The sequence below is a fragment of the Acomys minous genome, assembly GCF_964271855.1.
Source record: "Acomys minous genome assembly, chromosome: 7".
Lineage (NCBI taxonomy): Eukaryota > Metazoa > Chordata > Mammalia > Rodentia > Muridae > Acomys > Acomys minous.
The window spans coordinates 44,363,472-44,389,330 of NC_140488.1; the positions used below are offsets into that span (position 1 = coordinate 44,363,472).

A 25,859-nucleotide genomic window follows, 5' to 3' on the forward strand; every position below is an offset into this window, starting at 1 on the left:
CCATTTTTCTTTCTGGCAGTTATGTTTTTCCTTTCCATGTGTTCTATCACTAGTCTGGTTTATGCCTTCCAGACGTCTTCCGAGAAATCACTGTATGCCTCCAAGCATTCCTGGCATCAGTGTCATCATGTTCTTCTGATCTACCATCCACACTTCTACCGTATCAGGTTGCATCCTTTCACAGAATCACAATGGTTTCCCAACACTTTTTATAAGTCCTAAGCAGTCAGGATGTCAGTCACATGTCTTCTATAAGCCAGACCCATGTTTCTACCATTATTTCTTTATTTTTGTTACCTTAAAAGATGGGGAGAAGAAGAGCCTGGAGAGATGGCTCAGTGGTTAAGAGCAATGGTTACTCTTCCACAGGACCCGGGTTCAATTCTCAGCACCCACTTGCCAGTTCACAACTGGCGTTTACTCCATTCCCAAGGGATCCAATGCCTCCAAGGGTACTGCATGCATATGGTGTACAGACATACATCCAGGTAAAAAACCCATATATGCATTTTTAAAACCCTCAAAACATGCTAAAGTAAAGCAAAAAATCCTAAGTAAATGATTACACACACAAAATAAACAAACAAACAAAAAACAACATCCAGGTCAAGATATAGAGCATTTGCTGCACCCAGAGCTACCTTCATTTTTCATTAGACTCACCGCAAAGGTCAAACATTATTTCTTGGTCTCTCTCCCTATGACCTCATTTCTTTTTGATTTTATGATTCAATTTCAAACTGCAATAATCAGGAATGAACACTGACTTTTATGAAAAGTCACTGCACCTTGGCTTCACTGAAGCACCATGGTTTACCTTTGTCTCTTTGATTTTGACAGCAATCATTTGCTTCCTCTGCTGGATGATCTCTACCAACTCGTCACATTCTTCCATAAGTTTTGCCTCATGCATAGCAGTGTTCACCTGCCAAGAAAGTCCAAAGTATTATACAGGGATTATTGCTTTTGTCCCCTGCTGGCTCTAAAAGGTTCGGACTGACAGCTAAACATGCACAACTTCTTCCATACCTCCCTCAATACGGTCCACTCCTAGAAGAAGAGCAGAGATGATGATATTAATGATGCAAGGGCATTGAAGCACCACAGATAGGAAGCTCTCCAGGCCTCTGGTAGGTCATGATGGTTAATGGAAGGCTGGGCAGAAGGACAGATGAGATGGGGCATGTTATTCCCACTGTGCAAATCCCTTTACTCCAGCACCCTGTCCTCCTGCTGTTCTTTCGAAAAGAAGGCAAGAAGATTCATGTATCTCAAGGAAAGAAGACCCTCTTCCACGGGCACAATGCTATTAAGATTACAGTACAACAACATATTTCTACTGTCTTACAATGTTTTCAGTTTTCCTCGTTCCCTGCTGATTTTAAATATATGAATGTGCAGATAGATTTTCACATTAAACATATGAATGAGTAGATATTTTTTCGCATAGTTGTCATAATGTTGTACTCATATTTCTTGGCTTAGAGAAAAAGTTCTATCCAATATCTAAATATGTTTCCTATTTTGAGATACAGTCTACATCAAAATATCGCTGCTGCAAAGTCAGGATGGAACTGAACAAAAAGGCACGGTTCACTGTCTTTCCATGCACAGATTTCTTCATCTCCTCTTCTCTCCTGCTATTGATACTGGATGGTACAAAATCCCCAGGAGGTGCTAAAATGAGTACAAGAGACCATGGGATGCCCCAGATATAATGAGGAAAGAAGAGATAAGGAGCTAACATCTTTAAAGCCCTCTACATGCCAAATACTGCACACAGAAATAGTTCATTGTATTATAACTTTTTAATACAGACACCATTTTTCTCATTTCTCACGTGCAGAAACTGAGGCTCTGAAAAATTTAGTAACTTGTTCCCTATCACAATGCTAATTGGGTGGCCAAACCATATTTCAAATTGAGCTCTGTTAAATGAATCCCTGGGCTTAGCTCAGGAGGAACAGTGACAGGGGCTGGCAAAAGAGGTTCAGTTCCATTGCGCAGCACACGCGGCAGTGACACAGAGAAGTACAATCATCCCAAGAGTCTAGTCAAGGACCACTTGAGTAGAGCTCTAGAAAGATGAGAAATAGACAATAGTTTCCTCGAGAGCATCAAAACTCAAGGAGCTAGCTCTGCTATAGTAGCTGGGGAAGAGGGGCTGCACTGTCAGTCACTCTCTCTTCATAAGACCCCTCTACATAATCTAACATCAGCAAAATGTCTGCCCTCGATGGACCCTGTTATCTACCCTCTCCTTAGAGCCATGCTGGAGGTTTTAAGTGGCTTTATTAATTATTTTAGAAATTAATATAATGCATTTTGATCACAGTCACCTTTACCTACTTCCCCTAATCCCTCTCAGATCCACACCTCCCGTTCTCAACTTCCTTGTCCTCTTTTCAAAACTTAAAAAAAAAAAAAATTCCATGAAGTCCATTAAGTCTACGCTGTGCTCCCCATGCACTCCTGGGTGTGGGGCCATTCACTGGAGTGTGGTCAACTTCCCAGGGGGCCACACCTTTAAAAATCTGACTCTTTCTGAACATAGTTCCTCACTTCCTGCTGGATAACTTTCTATTTCCTTTTTAAGGATTTAAAAAGGCTTTACACGCACGAGTGTTTTGCCTGCATGTATGTATGGGTGCCACACATGGGCCTGATGCCTTCAAAGGTTAGAAGAGAATGATAGTTCCTCTGAAACTAGAGTTATGGACGGTTGTGAACCACCATGTGGTAGCTGGTAGCTGACCTCGAATCCTCTGCAAGAACAGTCAGTGCACTGAACCACCGAGCCATCTATCCAGCCCCAATTTTATATTTCTTACTTAACCAAAATGTTTGCCATTGCATTTCAACCTAATTTTTTTAACTGCCACTTTCTAGAGGATTACAATAATAGCTTTTATTTATTCTAAACAAACAGTCCCTCTGGCCTTTCCTCGTTGTTGTTGTCTTTTTCTCAGACTCCTCCCTTTCCCTAAGTTAGTTCTACTTTTCCAAGGTTGACATCATACCATCTCAAGGAACTCACATTCCTCAGAGAATAAGAGATCGATCTAGTTCTCCCAAGGTCATTGCTTAGAGACCTGGAAATATAGACACTTCCCTTAAGACTTTCTTTTTCAGGCTGTTGCTGGTATAGCAGAGATTAGCATAGTACCTCGTTACTTGTAATTTAGTCCTTGGACTAACCTTTACAGAACACTCATGGTACGACAGGCACCAGGGTAATCGATTTATATTTATCACCTTTCAACCCCCAAAACAATCCCTTATGGCACGTATCAGTATTTCCATTCGACAGATAAGGAAATGTGAGCCCAGAGAGAATGAGTGACTTATTCAAGCCTATACAATTCTGAGTGATAGAGATGTGTTTCTGTTCCCTATAATTCACATGCCCTATACTTTTTCCTGAGGTTATCCTTGTATTGGCAAATCATGTCCTCATTTACTGAGCAAACTTCTATTTATCTTCCAAAGCCAAACTGTGTAAGCATCTCTTCTTTAACTTTTTTCCACTGGTAACTATACAACCAGCCACTCTCCTACTAACATTTACATAACACTTTCTATATAATTCAGTGATACTAATTACTATTCCATATCACTGGAATTGCATTAGTGTCTTCCTCACTTAAACGGGAAGTCTGGAAGCAGAGATTGTGTGTTCTCTATCTCCGGAATAGTAGAAGATACACAGTAAACATTATGTCAGTATCTGTTGGAGTGAACTGCACAGTAATCCCAGAAATGACATTTTTTACTGCTTGTTTAATAAGCCCAACTGCTTCCTCTGTGCTAATGTAAACTCTGTAAATGCTATCTAAAGATGAAATGATCATTTTCCTTCCATGTCTACTCTCCACTTCTGATTTACTGTCTTTTATCAACAATGTTATTACAGTTAGTTGGGTTTAGTAACATTTTTTGGGGGGGAAGGGATTTTTCCTTCCTTTTATTTTTGATACTATAATTACATAATTTCCCCCATCCCTTTCTTCCCTCCTACCTCTCCTATATACTCCCTCCTTGACTTCAAATTCATGGCCTCTTTTTTTCACTAATTGTTGTTACATGGATATATGTATATACAAATATAATCCTAAATAAAACCTGCTCAGTCTGTATAATAATGTTACTTTTATGTATATTTTTAGGACTGACCACTTGGTATTAGATAACCAACTGGTGTACATTTCCCTGGGGATTACTATTTCTCCCAACCTCAGCTTCCCTTAGCTGCCTGTAGTTCTTTTTTTTTTTTCTAAAGATGTATTTAGTTATTTTGTGTATGAGTGCTTTACCTGAAAGTACACCTATATGCCAGAAGAGGGCATCGGATCCCAGTATAGATGGTTCTGAGTTACCTTGTGGTTGCTGGGGATTGAACTCAAGACCTCTGGAGAAGCAGTCAGTGCTCTTAACCATTGAGCCATCTCTCCAGCCCACCTGTAATTTGTTACATAGGGCTGAGGACTCATAGTCTTCCCCAGTCCAGTTTGGCATGTCTATTATTGCCGTCCTTATTCAGCTCATGTTTAGGCAGTTGTGTTGGTGAGACCTTATGCGTGTAGCATCTGAGATCACTAGAAAGTCTCATTGCAAATATGTCCCTCATAGTCCATGTAATTTCTCAACAGTCCCAAAGCCCTCCTCTATTGTCAGTATGATCTCCCTAAAGATCCTGTAGCAATGAAATGAGGATCTGAGCCAACTCGTCAAGGCACTGAGTCCTTTATGACCCTTTGAACACTTTTGAAAAAGGCCTCTTTAACTAAGTTTTCTGCTCCTATAATCATTATGTTGCAGTGCACCCCATAACTCTTCCTTTGCCTTCTTCATCAAACAGTTATTAAGCATCGTTTGTGAGATGCAGTATGCTAAGGCCTTGTCTTCAGACAGTTAATAATCTAGATAAGGAAGGATGTGCTCCCCCCTCTCTGTCTCTCTCTGTCTCTGTCTCTCTGTCTCTCTCTCTCTCTGTGAAACCAATCAAGGTTATATAAACTAAATACCAACTGAGTCATACCAAGTATAAAAACAGAAACTGAAAGGAAACACAATACTCTCAGTAAGCAAGTGAAAAGATACCAGTATGACATGGGACTTGTACCATTAAAGGAATGGCTTGGAGATTTAAAAGTTAAAAAGGAAGGAATTGCAACTAAACAATAAGGTTTGAATTAGACACCATGTCAAGAACTTTGTTCTAGCCGGGCGGTGGTGGCGCACACCTTTAATCCCAGCACTTGGGAGGCAGAGGCAGGTAGATCTCCATGAGTTCAAGGCCAGCCTGGTCTACAAAGTGAGTCCAGGACATCCAAGGCTACACAAAGAAACCCTGTCTCGGAAAAACAAAAACACAAAAACAAAAAAAGAACTTTGTTCTTTATACAATATGATATTCTTGAAAATAGTTTTTAAAGATTCATTATTTTTTCTTTTTATGTATGTGTATGTAACTGTGTCTGTATATGCACTTTGGGGGGGACATGATAGAGGCCAGAAGAGAATGTAGGGGCCTCTGGAACTGAGTCCCAGAGGGCTGGGAGCTGCCTGCCAGGAATGCTTAGGAACTAAACTCCAGTCTTTGGAAAGAGTGAAAAACCATGCTAAACAATGAGCCATCTTTCCACAAAATATTCTTCAGGGAAAGGAAAGTAAGATGATGGATGTCCTCAGTTAATTTTTTTAAGGAAACAGAAACAGCATTGGCTTGGTGGGTCTAATAAATAACGTAAGGGTGGCCAGGCAGTAGTGGCTCATGCCTGTAGTCCCAGCACTTGTGAGGCAAGAGACAGGCAGATCACTGAGTGTTAAAGAGGCCAGCCTGGTCTACAGAGCGAGTCCAGGACAGCCAGGGCTACATAGAGCAACCCTGTCTCCAAAAAACAAACAAAGAACTAAAAGGTGACTTAGGAAGTTATTGAAATGTGAGCAGGCTAAGTGGAACATGAGAAACCACCTCATGATGGTTAATCTTCAGTGTGAGCATGCCTGGGTTTAGAATCACCAAGGAAACACAGCTCTCATTGTGTCTGTGAGGGTGTTTCCAGGAAGACTTAACTAAGGAAGAAAAACTCACCCTGAGTGTGGGCAGCCCCACACCATAGTCTGGGGTCTTAGACTGAATAAAAACGAGACAGCCAAACACCTGCATTCATTTCTGTCTGCTACTTCATTGCTGACACAATTTGAGCTGCTGGCGCACATTTCTGCTGCCTTTCATTCATTCCTTCGCTGCTATCATCAACCAAACTAAACCTTCTTCTTCTTCTTCTTCTTCTTCTTCTTCTTCTTCTTCTTCTTCTTCTTCTTTCTTTTTACTAAAATTGTTTTTGTCAGGTATTTTGTCACAGTAACAAAAAAAGTGCCTAATATACTTTCTATGCTCAAAAATCTTCAATTAAACAACAAGCTCCCTTAGAAGAAATTTTTCCACTACTTTGTTCCTTTCATTGTGCTTGGCACAATGCCTTGTGCAAAATGAATGCTTACAGAACATTTGCTGATAGAATTGGCCCAGTTTCTATATATCCAAACTTTAGAATATATACCATAGTAAATCCACTTTGTGGAGAAAATTTAGGTTGAAGTGTGGGCATTAGGATGGGAAAGGAATTGGGACCATTGAATCAGGGGAGACTTAAAAAAAGTACAAGTACAACTAGTAGAGCAGAAAGTTGGCTGAAGAGGCAAAATTCCAAATCAAGGCTAAAGCAATGACATTAAAATGTTTCCATGTCAAGAAGCAGCCCAGAAGAGCAAGGTCTTGAAATGTTTTCTGAACAGGAAAAACTCCAGGGAAAATCTGTCTTCATGATGTGAATAAAACAACTCAAATTGCTTGGAAGGCACTTGAAAGCCCAAAGTTTTGTTTGCACTTTTATTTGAATATACCGGGAAGCTATTTCAGTTACATTTTAACCCTTAGTTGAAAATAACTCGGGTTGTCTCATTAAGTGCCTTTGGTAGATTAGTTGGTGTGTAGAAAACTCTAGATCTTTATTTAAACTTTGCTCTTTGTTTTGAGTTAGGGGGCTTGTCTCAATGGTTTTTATATAAATGTATACTAAACTTTATGTATAAAATTTATCTCCCTTTAAGATACCATTGGGGCAATTCTGCAAACTTATTTATGTGAATCTATCTACCTCAAAAAGATTTTGGGGAGCAGTTTGTACTATTTAAGACAAAAGAGCTCAGCTTCACCCTTTTAAAAACTAAGTACTGGGCACCCAGGCTGCCCTGGCAAGTTCCCAGGTCTTCTTGGTTCCACACTGTTTTGCTCTGTTCTTGATCAAGGCAAGAACTTGACTTGCATATTTTTCCAACTGTACACCATCCGGCACTCCTCTTTTTTGAGGAGTGAGGATTAAACCTAAGGCCTCATACATGCTAAGCAAACACTCAACTATTGAGAATTTCCCAACTCTGAGACTGATTGTAAAGTAAGATCTACTCCAGCAAAATGTCCACCCTTCCCTAGTACAAATCTACAGGTCCTTTGCAGAGAGGATTTTTTTTTTATTGATAGCAACTGCAAGGAAATGTCATAGGTCACAGAATCCTTTTTTAAGGAGATGGTTAGTTATTTTGGCAAGTGCTTGAACTCTGTATTGGAATGTAAGTGGGCTAGAACGTGACAAAAGCAACTTAAGGGAGGAAGAGCTTACTTTGGCTCACAGTACGAGAGTACACAATGGAAGGGCAATCGAGCAGGTGGAGCTTGGGGTATCCAGTTACATTTCAAGTGGAGTAAGAAACAAATAATGGTGAGTGCTAGTGCTTTGTGGGCTTTCTCCATTTAATTCACTCCACCTAGATTCCTCCCATAGCTAGAGTGGATCTTCCCTCTTCAATGAACCCAAGCTGGAGAAGCCCTCCCAGACATGCCTCCCTTTCGAAACACTCTCAACTGACAATCAGTAAACAATCTCAAATAAATGCGCTTAACAATTGTAAGGGGAAATCACTCAGGTGTTCATTCCCCAAGTCTTTGTTTTAGTCCAGTGTTTAAAGTTCCTCAGCCTTCTCTCTGCCTCTGTGAGAAATGTCCTCACCCTCCTTTTTGATGTCATGTGGTGCAGTTGTGCACAAGTGCGAAAGGCACTGAGAGTGTTGGTTCAGGTAACAATACCTATTTAGTGGTTAATTATCCCAAATACCCAGACTGCTTTCTGCCTTTTCCATTTCAATGTCCGCCACTTGACAAGTCAATGCCAACCAAGAATCTCCTCAATAGCTCATCACCTTCCACCTAGAAATTTCTAAAATTCTAGCACTAAAGATCACTTGGAGAACTCTTTGTTACAAGCATTGGAACATAATGCTGAAACACACAGCTTCTGCCTTTGAGGCACTTAATGTTTAGTAGAAAGAATTACATGTGAATACAACTAATTATAATTTAAAGAACACTCAAGTAGTATAATGGAATACAGCAGAGCCCTATGAGAACATACCAGGAAGCATCTCACTTTTCCAGTGGAAAAAGATAATCAAGGAAGACTTGAAAGGTTTTCTATAGCTGATGTGGCTTAGGTGAATAAGCAATAGTTGAGCATGAAGAAGTGGGCTTAAAAGGAGAGAAGCCCAGGCAGAGGAGGATATGAATAGACTAAGTAAAGGCATATGGAGGAGCAGGAGAGAATGTGCATGGCGAAGCAGATCAGACTGAAGAGCAGGATGAAGTGAGGTCGGAAGTCGCGATGCAGTGGTAAATGGCTTGTGGCACAAGCATGAGGACCAGAGCTCAGATCCCTAACATACATATAAAAGTCAAGTGTATCTATGAGCCCCTGGAGCCCCGACTGCAGTGGAGCTCACTGGACAACAAAAAATTCACCAAAACAGCAAGTTCCATGTTCAGCAATGAGACCATGCTCTCAAAAAAAAAAAAAAAAAAGGTGTAGAGAGATGGAAAAGGACATTCAAATGTTTTCCACTGGTCTCCACAGGTCCACGGGCACAAGCACATAAGACACATGTTCCTGTACACTCGTATACACACATACACACTTTTAAAAGGTTTTAAATTGGCCAAAGTGGCTTGCATCTATACTTAACAGCTCTCAATAGGTTGAGGCAGGAGATTTCTGAGCTCAAGGCTACCATGAGGTACAAAGCAGATGGTGTTTCATTAAAGAAAGAAATGGAACTCGGGGCAATTATTCTGTGGGTAAAGTGCCTGCCACACAAGCATGAGTAGCCCATCTGGATCCCTAGAACACAGGGCTGCCTGGAGCTCACTGGCCTGCTTGTCCTGTGGAACTGATAAGTTCTGGATTAGGTGAAACATTTATGTTTTAAAAAAATAAGGCAAGGTGCAGGCATACTGGCGCGCGCCTTTAATCCCAGCACTCTGGGAGGCAGAGGCAGGCGGATTGCTGTGAGTTCAAGGCCAGCCTGGTCTACAAAGCGAGTCTAGGACAGCCAAGGCTACACAGAGAAACTCTGTCTTGAAAAACCAAAAATTAAATGAATAAATAAGGCAAGGAGGAGTGGAGGGAGACATCCAATTACCAGCCTCTTACCTCCACACATGTACACATACGTGCACATGCACACACACATGCTTATACACACAAAAAAGAAAAACATGAAGGTTGCAGATATGCTATGGAAAGATGTGCTGCCATTTTGAATCAGGATCTTAGTGTTATAATAATAAGCAAAACATCATTAAGAGTAGAGTGGAAGAGAAAGCAGGCACGGGACTCAAAGAAGTGGGAGAGAACACAACCACCTCCCCGCTTCCTGTTTTCCCATTATTGTTCTGTCCTACCTTCTCAGACTCCATAACATAAGAGAAAAGAGCCTGAGCCGGAAGTCATTCAGCATCCAGTTGCTTTATGTGCAAGGGAGATGAGAAAGAAAATGAGAGGTAAATTGGACCACTGATGAATTACCAAGAAGCTATTATGAACAGCTTTGCCATCTTACAAAGCTGCAAAAACAAAAAACAAAAAAAAAAACCCATTGCTTTTTGCAATGTTGCCTTCAAGAAAATGCACTGTTTATGAATCAGACATAGTCCTGACTGTGGCAGCATCAAAGCTAAGGTGTTAAACCAGATCACACTTTCAGGACATATACACGCAACCCCCATCATCAGCACCAGCACCTCCAGCAGACAGCTGCTAGGTTCAAATGAATAAAGGGAAGAAGAGAAATCTTTTATGTTGCTTTCAAAACACCATAACATTTCAAAGACAGTACTGAAGCTTTACATAAACATTACTAAAGGAAGCAGGACTTTCTCCAGCACATCTGATCTGTTCCTTTAGATTTGGAGGAAGGTTGTCCACTTTAAGATCTAAGAGATATATGAAGCTATTAATATGATTTTGATCTTCCTGTACTTGGGTAACTACCACCTAGGAGGGAAGTGCAGGTTACTTGGGTGTAGTTAAGCAATTCTAACAGCCTTAGCTCCTAAGTTGGTTTTCTTTCTTTTCTTTTTTTTCCTGGCAAAGAAGGGACATGAGACATTAGGACATCGGTGGGAAATGGCTGTTGAAGCCAGGCAAGTGGGAAACGGAAGCTAAGCCATCTCCAGTGGCAGAAGAATGCTAATGAGTTGGGCCCCAGACACATATTGACAAAGAGACAAATTTCCTATCAGCTTATGGGATAGATACACAACACTTAGTACTTTCTGCTGCTTATCACTGTTGTAATTACTTCATGTATTTTGGCTACTTTACTTCTCCCACCAGCCCTCTGTGGAAGGCACTACCATCATTCTTTCTAAAGAAGAAACCCAGAAACAAAGAGGTTGTAGAATTTGTACAAGGTCATAATAGTTAGGGCCCAAACCTGGATTTTAAACAAGGCAGTCTGTTCAGGTCTGACTTTAAACACCGTGTATGTGTGTGGGTGTGTGTGGGTGTGTGTGTGTGTGTGTAAGTGACAGACAGTAGCCAAGAAAACAGGCTTCTCTATTTCTTAGTAATTCCTATCAAGATCACTACATTTTTAAAGAATTAATTCCTGAAATGCATTGTGTACTTTTTTAAATTTCATAGGAAAATATAATGTATAATGTAACAAATGTAAAACGTAAATGATGTACATGTCTATACGCAGACATATATATCCCATGCTTATTTTACCCTTGCCTATCTACCAAAACATCTTGATAATATAGGGATGGGACAATTGTTCCACATACCTATCTTAGGAATGGCTTTTCTAGAACACACCACACTCTGCACCCTTCTTTATTTTTTCTTCCACTCACAATTCTTAGTAAAAATACTGGTTTCTTTATTTTGTGCCTGTCAACTTGAATGCAAGCTCCTTACACAGGTGAAGACATTGTTCTGTTCGTAACACACCCACATCATGTGTCCTAGCACCTGCCACACTACAGGTGAGCTATAAGTATCTGTTGAAACAATCAATGCATATGAGGGTGCTAGCCCTGAAATCAAGGTACAGTTTTAAAAATGTCTATACAGTTGCCTTTAATACCTGTGGATTTAATCAACCTCATATTTAAAATAACTGAATAAATTGGCATCTGTATTGAATATGTACAGATATTTAGTTTTATTCCCAAGCAATATAGTACAACAACTATTTATATAGCATCTGCATTGAACTATTATAAGTAATCCACAATCATTTAAAGTATGCAGAAGGATATACTTAGGTTATATGGAAATGCCATGCTATGCCAGGAACTTGAGAATTTATGTATCTGAGCCAATCCTCCATAGATACTGAGAGAGAACTGTACTGGGTTACCATTTCTTCATTATATGAGACAAATGGCTCTTATATTTTCCTTTACAGAATGGCTCAAGATTGTTCTCTTTGATATGTTTTGTCATCTCCATGTTGTTTACTGAAATATGAAATATTGGAGAAATATCCAAATAGAAACGTGTGTTCTAGAAGACCATATAATTTAAAGTATTTCCTTTTTCCCAGTTGAAAGAAAGAAATTGCCTTAATGGGGGTAATTGGCTCATCCTGCTGGAGCATTTAAAATTGTACTTCTAACAATTAGCCACCAGAGGGAACTATTTACTTAATTATCATTTCTCAACATACCCAGTACCAAGTCGTGTGCTGGGTATAAAACAGAAGTATATGTACCACGGTTTCTTTATCCATTCTTCAGTTGAGGGACGTCTAGGTTGTTTCCAGTTTCTGGCTATTACAAAGAAAGCTGCCATGAACATAGTTGCACAAGCGTATGGTGGAGCATCTTTCAGGTATATATATATGCCCAGGAGTGGTACAGTCATATAGTGGTATAGCTGGGTCCTTTCTGATTTGTTTTTTGAGACAAAGTTTCTTTGTGTAACAGCTCTGGCTGTCCTGGAACTTGCTCTGTAGACCAGGCTGGCCTCAAACTCACAGAGATTCGCCTGTCTCTGCCTCTCAAGTGCTGGGATTAAAGGCGTGAGCCACCACTGCCCCATGGTATAGCTGAATTTTGAAATAGATAGATTCCCAATTTTCTGAACAACAGTCATATTGATTTCCATAGCAGCTCTACACATTTGCACTCCCACCAGCAATCCTTGACACCATGAGCTATCATTTGTGTTATTGATCTGACAGGTGCAAGTTGGAATCCCAAAGTAGTTTTGATTTGCATTTCCCTGATGGTTAAGGATGTTGGGCATTTCTGCAAGTGCTTCTCTGCCATTTGAGATTCCTCTACTGGGAATTCTCTGTTTAGATCTGTACCACATTTTAAAAATAGGATTGTTTGTTTTATGTCTAGTTTTTTCAGTTCTTTACATATTTTGGGTATTAGCTCTCTACCGGATGTGGAGTTGGTGAAAAATCTTTTCCCACATTTACACAAGAGAGTATTACTCAGCTGTTAAAAATGACAGCATGAAATTTGCAGGCAAATAGACGGAACTAGGAAATAAAACATCCTGAGTGGGATAACACAGACTCCGAAAGACAAACATGGTATGTACTCGTAAGTGCACATTATCTATTAAGTAAAGGATAATCATGCTACAACCCACAGATCCAGAGAGGCTAAGTGACAAGGTGGGTTGGCAGGGTGGGGATAGCACAAGGGTCTCCCTGGGAAGGGGAAATAGAATGGATTGTGATGGTGAACTGGGGCCAGGTAGGGATGTGAGTAGAAGGGATCAGTCATGGGAGAGATAAAGCAGGAAAGCATGTGGAGAGATGACTGGAATTGGAGGACATTTGGGGGGAGCTATGTGGAAACCTCATGTAGTGGAAATTCCCTGGTATCCACTAGGGTGACCCTAGTGAAGACTCCTACTGACAGGGAATATGGAGCCTGAGCCTGGACTGGCAATCTTTTGTAACCAGACAAGGCTACCAGTGATAGGATTTCGACACTAACCCAGCCACAAAATCTTCCACCTACAATCTGTCCTGTCTGCAGGATGAGCTGGGGCAATGGTGGCACAGAATCTATGAGAGTGGCCAAACCAATGACTGGTATAATTTGAGGCCCACGCCACTAGAGGGAGCCCAAGCTGGACAAGGCTTGGGTGACCAGGAACTGGAGCCTCAATTGCTCAGAAACCTAGGGTAGAACCAAATATAACTCCCCCCCCCCCAAAAAAAAATCAAGAAATGATTCCTAATGCTATTCTGCTATATTCATAGATTGGTGGCTCACCCAATCATCATCAGAGAGGCTTCCTCCAGCAGTTAATGTGAGGGGATACAGAGATCCACAGCTAAACATTAGGTGGAGAGCCCAGATTGGAGGTCCCCATCAGATCCCTCCTCCCAGAGCCCAGGGAACCCTGCAGAAGATAGGGATAAGGAACTGTGGGAGCCAAAGTGGTTAAGGACACCATGAGAGCATGGCCAGAGAATTAACTAAACAGGGCTGGCAGGGTGTGTGTGTCAGGGGAGGGGTGGTGCTCACAGAGACTGAAGTGATAATCATGGAGCTTGAATGGGTTTACACTAGGTCCTCTGCATATATGCTTTGGTTGTTGGCTTGGGAATTTGGAGGGTCCTCAGTGGGAATAGGGATATCTCCGACTCTTTTGCCTGTACTTGGGACCCTTTCCCTCCTACTGGGTGGCCTCTTACAGCCTTGACATGAGTGTTCATGCCTAGTCTTATTATAACTTGTTACATCATGTTTGGTTGATATTCCTGGGAACCCGGCTCATTTCTGGATGGAAACAAGAGGAGGAGTTGATCTGGGGTATAGGAGAGGTGAGGGGACAAACTTGGAGGACTGAGGGGGAGGGGGAGCTGTGGTTGGGTTGTATTGTGTGAGAGAAGAATAAGTAATTTTTTAAAGTACAGGGTACCTTACTCTTGGCGTTTTGTCTGGTGGAGAGAAAAAAAAATAGTAAGCAGGAGTGTCGAGATTAAAGTATTCTTAGGGTTCTCTGAGCACAGGGAAGGGAGGCACCTAAATTAAGTGGGAGAAGGTCAAAGAATATGCATGTAACGTGGGTAATGGCTTCCTGGGGGAGAAAGATAATTCAACAGAGCCTTATGGGAAAAACTGTTGGCCAGAAGAAAAGGAAAACAGTTTAATTCTTGTGGGGACAAGTTCTATGGCCTATCATTGTACCTTAAGTGCCCAGACAAAGGTTAACATGCACTTAAGAGTTTGTGAAATTGGTGAACAGAACCCAAAGTGCAGATGCTAAAAGAACATAGTATAAAGAGAAACAAGATCATGATGGGTCTTACAAACCTTTACTTTAAGTGCAAGGGGCAACCACTAAAGTATTTGTGGAAGAGAAGTGACACGATCCATTTGCACCGTAGTAAACAAGCCTTTGAACAGTGTAGAAACTGGATGGTGGAGGGGTGACAGGATGGATCAGAAAGAACCATGAGAAACTGACTCCTGCTGGGTGTGGTGGCGCATTCACCTTTAATCCCAGCACTCAGGGAGTTAGAGGCAGGCAGATTGCTGTGAGTTCAAGGCCAGCCTGGTCTACAAATTGAGTCCAGGACAGCCAAGGCTACACAGAGAAATCCTGTCTCGAAAAACCAAGAAAGAAAGAAAGAAAGAAAGAAAGAAAGAAAGAAAGAAAGAAAGAAAGAAAGAAAGAAACTGACTCCTAGTTGAGTTTTATGCCAAGCTGCCCTGACCATGCTTTCCTGAATGATAGAAGGAGAAAACGGCAAGGCAAGTGATGAAAAGTTTATGCCTTTAGTCTCAAAGACAGCAATCTCTACTGGAAGGGCCAGGGAAATTCCAAGTCTAACATCTAAGGACAGGCATGGGATTAGTGTAAGAATGAAGTGATTCTTTCAGAAGCAGTAGATTTCCAATGGCAAAATCCCTGTTCCTTGTTCAGAAAAGGCAGGTGGTCACTAGAAGACCCAAAAGCCCAAGCAGAAGAATGCAATCAGCTAACGCAGGCAGTACATTCCTCTAAGCTAGATGGGCCAGGTCAGGGGTTAGAAAAGAGAACTATCTTCAGCCAAGAGCCCAAAGGACGTGTTAGAGCAGGACACTGGGCTAGGAAGTCTCAAATGAGTCTCCATGTCCTGGACATACTTGTCTTTTGTCTCAACTAAGTCATATGGCAGGAAAGACAAGTGCACTTGATGAGGATGTTAAGGAAAAGAGAGAAATAGATCTGTATTAATAGATTGAAGTCTGTCCATGTATATATACACATATGTGTATATCAGCCAGAACATGCTCTATGTACAATGTAAGGGAAGAAAGGTTCCCTGGAAGTCCTGGGGTGATAGCCTATCTTCACCAAACTGAAAACCAAAATTCAATCACAATTGGAAACAAATTTTTAAAAAATGGACATTAGAGTAAAATATACTTCTAGATAAGCCTCCTTTACAACAAGTGGCCTCAGTTGCCTCTCCTCTATAGAGGAGAATACCAATACCTAGTGTCAGTGGGTTTTATATATTTTTTTAAATAATGCAATTCAAACACAAACACACACACACACACACACACACACACACATTGGGTTTTCAAAACAGGGTTTCTCTGTGTAGCCCTGGATGTCCTGGACTCACTTTGTAGACCAGTCTGGCCTCGAACTCACAGAGATCCACCTTCCTCTGCCTCCTGAGTGCTGGGATTAAAGGCGTGCGCCACCATGTCCAGCATTCATATTCATTCTCAAATGTATGGTAAAGTGTGTTTCCTTTTGCTTTGTCTTGTTTCACCATTATATCTATGGTGATGGCAACTGTGATTCCTACTGCTACAGCCTCTACATCATCTGCAGAAAGAAGTAAGTTACAGTTTTATCATCTGAATTACTTTTAATCAGTTAAAAATATATTCTGCTTTGTTTTCTGGAACATACTGGGCCATGCATGATTTGTTTTTCCCTGAGCTTGCTTAGGTCCCTTCTCTTCCTCTTTCTTCTACATCTCTACCTCTTGATCTCATTCTCAAATGCAGTGACCTCCACACTGTAGGACAGGGTTAGCTCTGCCTCTAAAATAAAATAGACCCTCTCCCTACTGCCGCAGTATCGTACTTTCTATAATCATTCAGAACAAAAGGTCAATGCCAAGAGGGGTTGGCTCTCCCTACCAGGAACCACACACATCATTCCCTATTTACCATCATCATTTGGAGCTAAAGGGCAATGCCAGGAGGGAGGTCAAGCACGGATTTCTGACAAAACAGCAATTACATTTCATATGGTTAGCTAGAAAGGAATTTGGCTGGCCCAAACTAGTTCTTTTTTTTTTTTTTTTGCTCTGGGATACCCCATAATTAACACAATCCCCAGCCTCTGAGGCCAAAAGATATTAGCTGGCATATAGAAGAAATAGGTGTCAAAGAAAGAAAGGTAGCTAACATATTCTTTGTTATAAAAATATAACACCGTAATTGCATTCTGCCTTAGTCTTCTCTATAGTGCTTCTGAAGGGAGAGTTTTCCATCTGTTCTGTGCTGGGAGCTCCAATCAGAGTATATCTTTTTGTGCAGGAGGCTCATTAAATTACTTGCTAACACATCAATGAATGTATACTTTGCCCCATTCGATCTCCATTCTATGTAGCATAGCAGGGAATCCACCTATTAGCCTGCCTGGCATTGGGGAGGGAAGGAGAATCAGTTATTAAAATAACAGCAACTCTGCCACTATAAAAGTGCTACTGGTGTCACAAGGTAAAAGGTGTACACAGGGATCCTGATGGGTGTTGCATTGTTGTGAAAAGCCATATATATATGTGTGTGTGTTCATATATAGATGTATAATTTGTGTATTTTTTTTATATAACTCATATTACATTACTCTCTCAACCACTCGTAGGGAGAGGCAAGTAAGCCTGTGTGTCCCCCACTCCAATACTGGCTACACAAAAGTCTACCTTTATAGAGCTTCTTTCCCATAAAAATTTGCCCTTAATGATACCCTTAAACATTATTCACCCATATCTGGCTAGTAAGAACATGGGGGATAACGATGCTATACAGTCATCATGGTTTAGCACAAAGACAGCTCTGCAAGATATTTCATGTCTCTAAGCTTCATAACAAGCCCAGGAGGTATATGGAGCAGACAGTAATATCTATATTGTATGGGTGATAAAACTGAGATCCAGAGGGGTAAAATGAACCACCAAAATCATATAAGCTAGCTAGTGTTGGTTCCAACATGACCTGGGCTGCCAAACTCCAAAGCAGATCATCTATGTCCCATTCTTTTGTTCTGTTCTTCTCTCTCCCCCCCTCCAAGATATGTGTAGCTAATGATTACCTTAAACTTCTGGTCATCTCATCTCTACCTCCCAATAGTATTCTTATCTTATTCAATGCTGGGCACTGGACCCATGAAGGGCTCAGTGCATCTCTAGCAATAGAACTATATCCCTATATCCCTAGCTCACCCATGGTCCACTGGAGCCATCAAAGTACTCCTGCCCTTTGATCATGCTTTTTGTAGCTCAAACTATTATTTGGGAAAACTGGCCCCTCTTCCTTTTGAGGATTTTCATGTGCTGTTTCTGTGTTTTATTAGCAATTTTTTTTCTACCCCAGGAGGCAGCAGAGTCAAGTAGAAAGAGCTCTGCATTTGAAGTCAAGTAGGCTTGTCTGCGTTCCAGCTTTGAAGCTTACAAGACCAGTGACCTTGAACAAGTCACTTATCTCTGAGCTTATCTTTCTGACCTGTAAAACAGAAATAACACCATCTCTGAAGCAGTTGTGAAAAACAAATGAACTAATAGAGATAGGGAGATAGGGATCTCCCAGTACCTAGTACATAGTAGGAGTTAAATAAATATGGATTTACTTCCCCATTCCTCTCCCACTCGAACTTGCTGCGCTGGATTGAAAACAAGCAACACTTCTTCCACCCAAAGCTGAAATTCAGGCTTTGATTCATGATCCTACTTGTCTTACTGTAACACAGGGTGGCTCGCATTTCTCTCTCCCTCTCCCTCTCCCTCTCCCTCTCCCTCTCCCTCTCCCTCTCCCTCTCCCTCTCCCTCTCCCTCTCTCTCTCTCTCTCTCTCTCTCTCTCTCTCTCTCTCTCTCTCCCTCTCCCTCTCCCTCTCCCTCTCTCTGTCTCTCTCTCCCTACCTCTCTCCCTCTCTCCCTCTCTCTCTCTCTCTCTCTCTCCCTCTCCCTCTCCCTCTCCCTCTCCCTCTCCCTCTCCCTCTCCCTCTCCCTCTCCCTCTCCCTCTCCCTCTCCCTCTCTCTCTCTCTCTCTCTCTCTCTCTCTGTTTTTTGTGACAGTGTTTCTCTGTGTAACAGCCCTGGCTGTCCTGGACTTGCTTTGTAGATCAGGCTGGCCTGAACTCACAAAGTTCCACCTGCCTCTGCCTCCCAAGTGCTGGGATTAAAGGCATGTGCCACCCATAGTCTTTAAAAATATGCATTATGCATGTGTGTGCCCATGTTCACACGTGTGTGTGCATTCTTATATGTGTGGGGCACACATGGGGAAGTGTATGCGCATGTGTGTTTGTGTGAGGGCATGTGGAGTTTTGTGTGTTTGTGTGTGTGCCTGCTGAGTTCTCAAGTATACACTGGGTGTCTTCCTCAATTGCTCTTCTTACTTTTTTGTTTGCTTGTTTTGTTTTGTTTTTTTATTGAATCAAGGCCTCTCCCTGAACCAAAAGCATGCCAATTCTGGCTGCTTTGGCTAACCGACTTGTTCCAGGGTTCCTCTGTCTTTGTCTCTTGAGTGCTTGGACTGCAGGTGGCCACTATGACTTCTTACTTGTATGTGGGTTCTGAGGATCTAAACGCCCACCCTTCCATATCCTTTGGTAGTGATTTGGTATATATTGGGAGTCTATATCTGATGTATAGACACATGGGGGTGGGATGGCGGGATAGGGAGATACACGCACACACATACACTCATGTGCATGAACATGAGAAATTATTTCTAAATAATTTAAAATTTTAAGTTATTATTTAGACATTACTTCCAAGTAATAAAATCAGATAAATCAATCTTCTTCCACTTATTAAGCTAGACCCAGAAAGTCTGGATTGCCTTTATTTGGGTAAGGGACTAACTTGGTCACTTACTTTGATCCGAATAAATGATGATACTTCACATCTGTGATTTCTTGCCAAGTTCAGATCTCATGTCCTCAGAGCTAGATTCAAAATGGATGTTCTAGCAAAGGATGCACCTACTATTATCCAGTTTCCCATGGGCTAGTTTTAGACAGTCAGTGTGACTTAGCTTGTACCTAGATATTCCTCTGTTGTCCAATTCTCAACAATGGACAAAAAGGAAGGTACATGGGGCACAGGAGACCACTGGGCTAGTACTAGGGTGGTGATAGAGGACTTTGTGGCTTTGGGAGAAAAAAAATAAACGCTGTAGAGTGTGACTGACAAGAGGGTAAGGAAAGCTTTAAAATGCTTTCCTTATACATTTTGACAGTTTTTAACTGGTTGCAGTGAAAACATTATTGCCATTGAAATAGTTTTGTTATGAGGTTGTCTAAGCATCTTCATAGTGAGACAGCATGATGAAAGCCCAATGTGCTCATCCTTTCCCTTCAAAAGCCATCAATGGTTCTGTCTGTTCAATCTGGTCTCTTTCCTTTAAAAGTAAGAAATCATTTCATTCCCCATTACTTTAGTTTACATCTCAAAAATATATTTTATTATATAATGATTGACATAATTTCTTAATACCAGAACCTAATGTCTGTTCCCTATTTTAAGCTTATCAGATATATATATATATATATAAAAGTACCAGCCAGGCAGTGGTGGCGCACACCTTTAATCCCAGCACTCGGGAGGCAGAGGCAAGTGGATCTCTGTGAGTTCGAGGCCAGCCTGGTCTTCAAAGTGAGTCCAGGACAGCCAAGGCTATACAGAGAAACCCTGTCTCAAAAAACCAAAATAAATAAATAAATAAATAAATAAATAAATAAATAAATAAATAAAAATTAAAAATTACCTTTGCTGCTGATTTATTTGAATCTGGTACTTTATAAAGATTTTTTTCAAAGTCCACTCATATTTAAATAATGACTATGTTTTATAGTGGGGAAAAATAGAAGTCCTCATTTTACTATGCACCCTTTTCATCATCCTTTTAAAGAAGAGAATTTGATCTGGCCATGATGGATTTTGCACTTAGGCATCCCAGCACTTAGGCAATGGCAGGAGGGTCAGGAGCTCAGGTAAGCCTTGGCTAAAAGTGAGCTCCAGGTCACCCTAGGCTATGTAAGGCTCTGTCTCAAAATACCAATTGAAATTGGGGCATGGTGGTTCACACTGCTAATCCTGGCACTCAGAAGGCTGAGGCAGGATAATTTTGACTTGGAAGCTAACCTGGTCTACCCAGAAAGATCAAAGCCAGCCATACCTACACAGGCCAGAGATGCTGGAGTCTGCTACAGGAAAGGGAACCATGATGGTAGCACTTATCTTGTCATTTATCAAAATGAAGGCCCTTATAAAAAGGGTTATTTCACTCGTCCATACAGCATTGCAAATTTCAGCATCATTGAAAACAAATTGCAAAGCAAACACTGGACAGAAGAAAAGGATATCATAGGACAAAACAGACAGAGTGTCCCCCTGCAGGGGTAGCATAAATTAGGGAAGGCAATACTTCAGTCTAACATGAGAACGTTCAACTGTTCCATCAGAACCATTTCTTATTTCAATGATTTCTTTTTGAAAACCCCAACTGTCTTATAACAGGATGCTACTCCTACAGGATAACACATATTTGCCAATATGCACCCTAACCAAGTGACAGTCCCTAGTCTCAACTTTAGCTGCCATCCAATATTATTCTTCTACTAGAGTTGAGCAAGAGGGCTAGGTATAAATGACTAAACTTGATATCATTCTGCAATTGCACAGTGAAGGAAAACATGAAAGAAAGCCCACCTGCTTGCTTGTATATTTTTGGTACAAGAGTATGCACTGCCTCAATAAACAGATTGTTGACAATATAGTTCAATAACTTAAAGTTAAAAGTTTAACTTATAGGAAATAAATATTTTAAAAATAGAAGAAAGCCTGGAACTATAACTAAGTGACAGAGCACTAGGATTTAAGAAGCAGAAGCCTACAAAAGAAGGGTAGAAGAACAGACAAAGAGAAATGATATGCAAGGCTGCCAAATACAAATAGCCACAACACTATGAATGTAACATACATCTATATAATTCCTGATTGTTTCATGGTTCTTCTGGCTGTAGGTAGTTTACTGTATATATGTGTAATAATATAAATGTATATGTAAAAATATTTAATAAAAAAAATTGTAAAAAAAAAAAAAAGAAATGATACGGTGAAAGATATGGCTATTGTATAAAACAGATTAAGTGAAAACAAAATATGAGGGCAGAGGAGATAGCTCAAGAGATAAGAGCACTTGCTGCCTAAGTATGAAAAGCTGAGTTTGGAGCCCTAGCACCCACATAAAAACTAGGACTGGCAATGTACATCTGGAGCCCCAGCACTAGGGAGGGGTCAGACAGTTGGCTTCCCAAAGCTCAGTGGCTGGCCAACCTAGGGGAGCAATGGCAAACTCCAGATTGAGAAAAACGCCTTGTCTCACAGGGATAAGGCAAAGAGTGACAGAGCAGGACACTTACCTCCTCCTCTAGCCTCCATCCTCTGCATACACATTCACATGCACATACACAAGCAAATAAATAAAAATTTAAATACTTGAATGAAACTATCCATAAACCAATCTAATAGTTGTGCATAGAGTTTTGTAGCTTATAGAAACTTTATATTCTTCTCTTATAGTCACAGAATATTCACAGTCACTAAGAACAAACTTAGATTAAAACAGTAAGGAATGTGCACTCTATTGTCTATAGCATCACAAAATATGACTATCTAAATCCCTAACCACTTAGAAATGAATAAATTGGCTCTTAAAGAACTCTAAAAGAAATAAAAATTGAAACTGTTACTTCTATCAGAAATAATGACTGGCCCAACTTGAGACTCATGCCATGAGAGAGAGCCAGTCCCTGGCAATATTAATAGTACTCTGCTATGCTTGCAGACAGGAGCCTAGCATAACTGTTCTCTGAGAGGCTTCATCCAGCAGCTGATGGAAACAGATGCAGAGACCCACAGCCAAACAATAGGCAGAGCTCAGGGAACCTCGTGGAAGAATTAAGAATTAAGAAGCCAGAGAAGTCAAGGACACCACAAGAAGACCTACAGAGTCAAATAACCCAGGGTGGGACTAGGAGGGGAAGAAGGAAGGGAAGTTGTGATTGGGATGTAAAGTAAATAAATTAATTAATAGAAAACATTTTTAAAAAGAAATCCAATAATAATGGAGAAGGAGATATACTCAGAGCTATAAGCAATAAATAATGGACTGGTAAACCTAAAACAATTGGTCATAATTTGTAGCACTTGCTTGTTTTTACGGTATAAAATTCCCTCCATGATGGATTTTAAGCACCAGTGCGTGGCCACTAAGCCCCACAGGAGAAGGAACAGCATAGAATTGGCAAGCCAGTTCCAATAAGTTACTGGATAAATACTAAAGTAATTACAAGAGAATATTACATATAAATTTATGACACATAGTTGAAAATCATTTAAATATTACATAATTTTACCAAAGAAGTGAAAAAATAATAAGAGACTAATATTGGATAAATAAAGGTACTTAAAGATCTTTTCTTAACAGTCTCTGGTCCAGATGCTGTGTTCTATTATAGTCTGTGGGAAGATCAGATTAGCTCCATATCAATGAATTCACTTAGCACCAACAAGAAAGATAAAAAGACCTCAAATTCATCTGATGAATCAAATATAGTATCAAATCATACTATACAATACCCAAAGCCTAAAAAGATAACCAGAAATAATAAGGTTATAGGTTGGTTTTATTTCTGAATATATTAAAAATTCTAAATACATTTTAAGATGAACTCTAACAGAGCAACAGATAAAATAATATTCCAGGAATTTTTAAAAAAATGACTCAACATTAGAAAAATTACCAACATATGGAATTATAGTAACACATTCTTTGGGGGGTATTTTTTGTTGTTGTTTTGTTTTGTTTTGTTTTTCGAGACAGGGTTTCTCTGTGTAGCCTTGGCTGTCCTGGACTCGCTTTGTAGTCCAGGCTGGCCTCAAACTCACAGCCATCCGCCACCACGCCTGGCCTAGTAACATATTCTAAAATGTTTTTGTTTTGTTTTGTGTTTGAAGATAGGGTTTCTCTGTGTAGCCTTGGCTGCCCTGGATTCTCTCTGTAGGCCAAGCTGGCCTCTGCTTCCCGAGTGCTGGGATTAAAGGCGTGTGCCACTATGCCCGGCTTCTAAAACGTTTTAAACAAAATTTAGTAGCCAAACCAAATGAAAACTCTAAGTTTTAAAAAAAAAGTTGCTTGAAGATGCTAAAAAACAAATACACAACATCATACTACATTATGACATGCTAAGGCCTTTTCCAGTAAAATCATGAACAAAACGAGGCCATCTGACATCTCAGTTGTTGATATTTAGTTGAGCCAAGAAAACGAAATAACTGGTATGTTTTTGTGAAGGAGATAAAAGCATCTCAGAGGATCCAAGAGACTACTTTACTATATACATAAAATTATCAGTATAGTAAGAAAATATAATATCAGAAGCTTTATCCGAGCGCTTTTTAAAAGTGAAAATGGAAAAGTAACACACTCTCAACAGGTCTATAAAACACCTAGGATTTGATTTAACAAAGGGGTATAGTACCTATTTTTAAAATGTATTAAAAGTGATCTCAGAAACAAAAACGGAAAAATATGGAGATATAGTATCATCAGGTTTCTTGATGAAAAACCTAATGCTATAGAAATATATTTCTTCCAAAAGTTAATATGTAACTGCAAGAAGATAATAAATACAATGTTTACAACTTAAACTGGGTATGCTTTATAACTAGATAAAAGTATTTTAAAGTTCTTATGAAAAAACAAGTAAAAAAATTAGGAAAACAGATACTGGGTGTTAAATATGCTTTATTTTTTTCCTGGTTTGTTTTGTAACAAGCTTTCCCTATATAGGCCTGGCTGGCCTGGATTATGTAGCCTAGAGTGCTATTGAAGCCATGATAGTCCTGCCTCAGCCTTCCAAGGGCAACAGTTACAAGTTTGTGCCATCATGCCCAGTACAATTGTTATTACCACTACACTAAAAATAATAAAGCATTGGGAAATGAATATTAATGTCTTAAAATACAAAAAGAAAGTCAACTCATTTAAAATGTGGCAAGAAAGTTTATGGAAGTGCTGAGTATGTGGCTCAGTTGGTAGCATGCTCGTGTAGCTTACATGGAGCTGTGCATTTTATCCCCATGGCCACATAAACTGGGTACACACACCTGCAATGCCAGCACTTGCGCGACAGAGGTAAAAGTTTCAAGTCATCCTTGGCTACATACTAATCCAAACTACACGAAGGATTTATCTCAGATGGAGAAGGGGAAGACAGGGAGGGAAGGAGGGAGTAAAGGAGGGAGGGAGGGAGGGAGGGAGGGAGGGAGGGAGGGAGAGGGGGGGTTAGCTGAGAGGAATTCACAAGCTCCCAAACTCTGCTCATCTAAGCATTCCTTCCTCTTGGAAAATATGATGCATTCTCAGGGCTTTCTGCATGTGTGACCTATGAGGAAACTAATCCCCTGAGCTAGCAGCATCGCAGTGTAGTCCTCAAACCTCCGGCACCACCGCCTTCTTGCTCACTTGCAGCAAAATCATAGCACTCCTACTTCAGTGAGAAAGTAGGAGTTTCATCTTAAAACACCAAACAAACATATGTCTTCAACCGCGGTCTTTTCCTTCTCTCTTTTAGAGAAAGAGAACGGGTCTATTTCCATGTCTTTCTAGAAAGGTCATTCCTCTTCCTGTGCTCCGGAGCTCATTTTCTCCTCTTTTGGTGTCTTCATTTGTTTAGTTCATGCCCTCCCCTGTTCCTGCCATTCAGTCTCTCCTTGACAACTGGTTAATCTCCACTGGCATCTAAAGATACGTGTTTTCATGTCATCACAAAAACTGAAAATCCATTTACTTCTTCTAGAAATACTGTCTTCTGTCAGCTTCCCTGACACCAATCTTGGTTTTTTCTTCCTAATATCCCAACTCTTTCACACACATCTTAAATGCCAGCGTTCTGAGAATGCTAGCGCTCTTGCAGGATCGGGTTTCAGTGTTCCCAGGGTTGGGATTTTTGTCTTGCTTTGGTTGGTTGATTTTTCTTTTTATTTCTCCTGTATTAAGGACTGATGTAGGGGTTTTTTTTCCCCTAGTAGGATAGCAATCCACCACACAGCTGCATTTTTTTTCCTTTGAGACAATGTCTCACTAAATTGCCCAGGTGACTTCGAGCTTTCAATCTTCCAACATCAGTGTCTTAAGAGGCTGGGATTGCCATTATATGCCACCAAGCCTAGCCCGATATCA

General features: G+C 40.5%; 1 protein-coding gene across 3 annotated transcripts in view; it reads right to left on the reverse strand.

Annotated features, from left to right (window-relative positions):
* MID2 (midline 2) overlaps nucleotides 1-25,859 on the reverse strand; it is a 113,431-nt gene that overhangs the window by 41,043 nt on the left and 46,529 nt on the right. For all 3 annotated transcript variants that reach the window (XM_084790270.1, XM_084790269.1, XM_084790271.1), the window contains exon 4: nucleotides 818-925. In XM_084790270.1, the coding sequence (XP_084646396.1) occupies nucleotides 818-925 (108 nt within the window). The remainder of the gene's footprint in view (nucleotides 1-817; nucleotides 926-25,859) is intronic.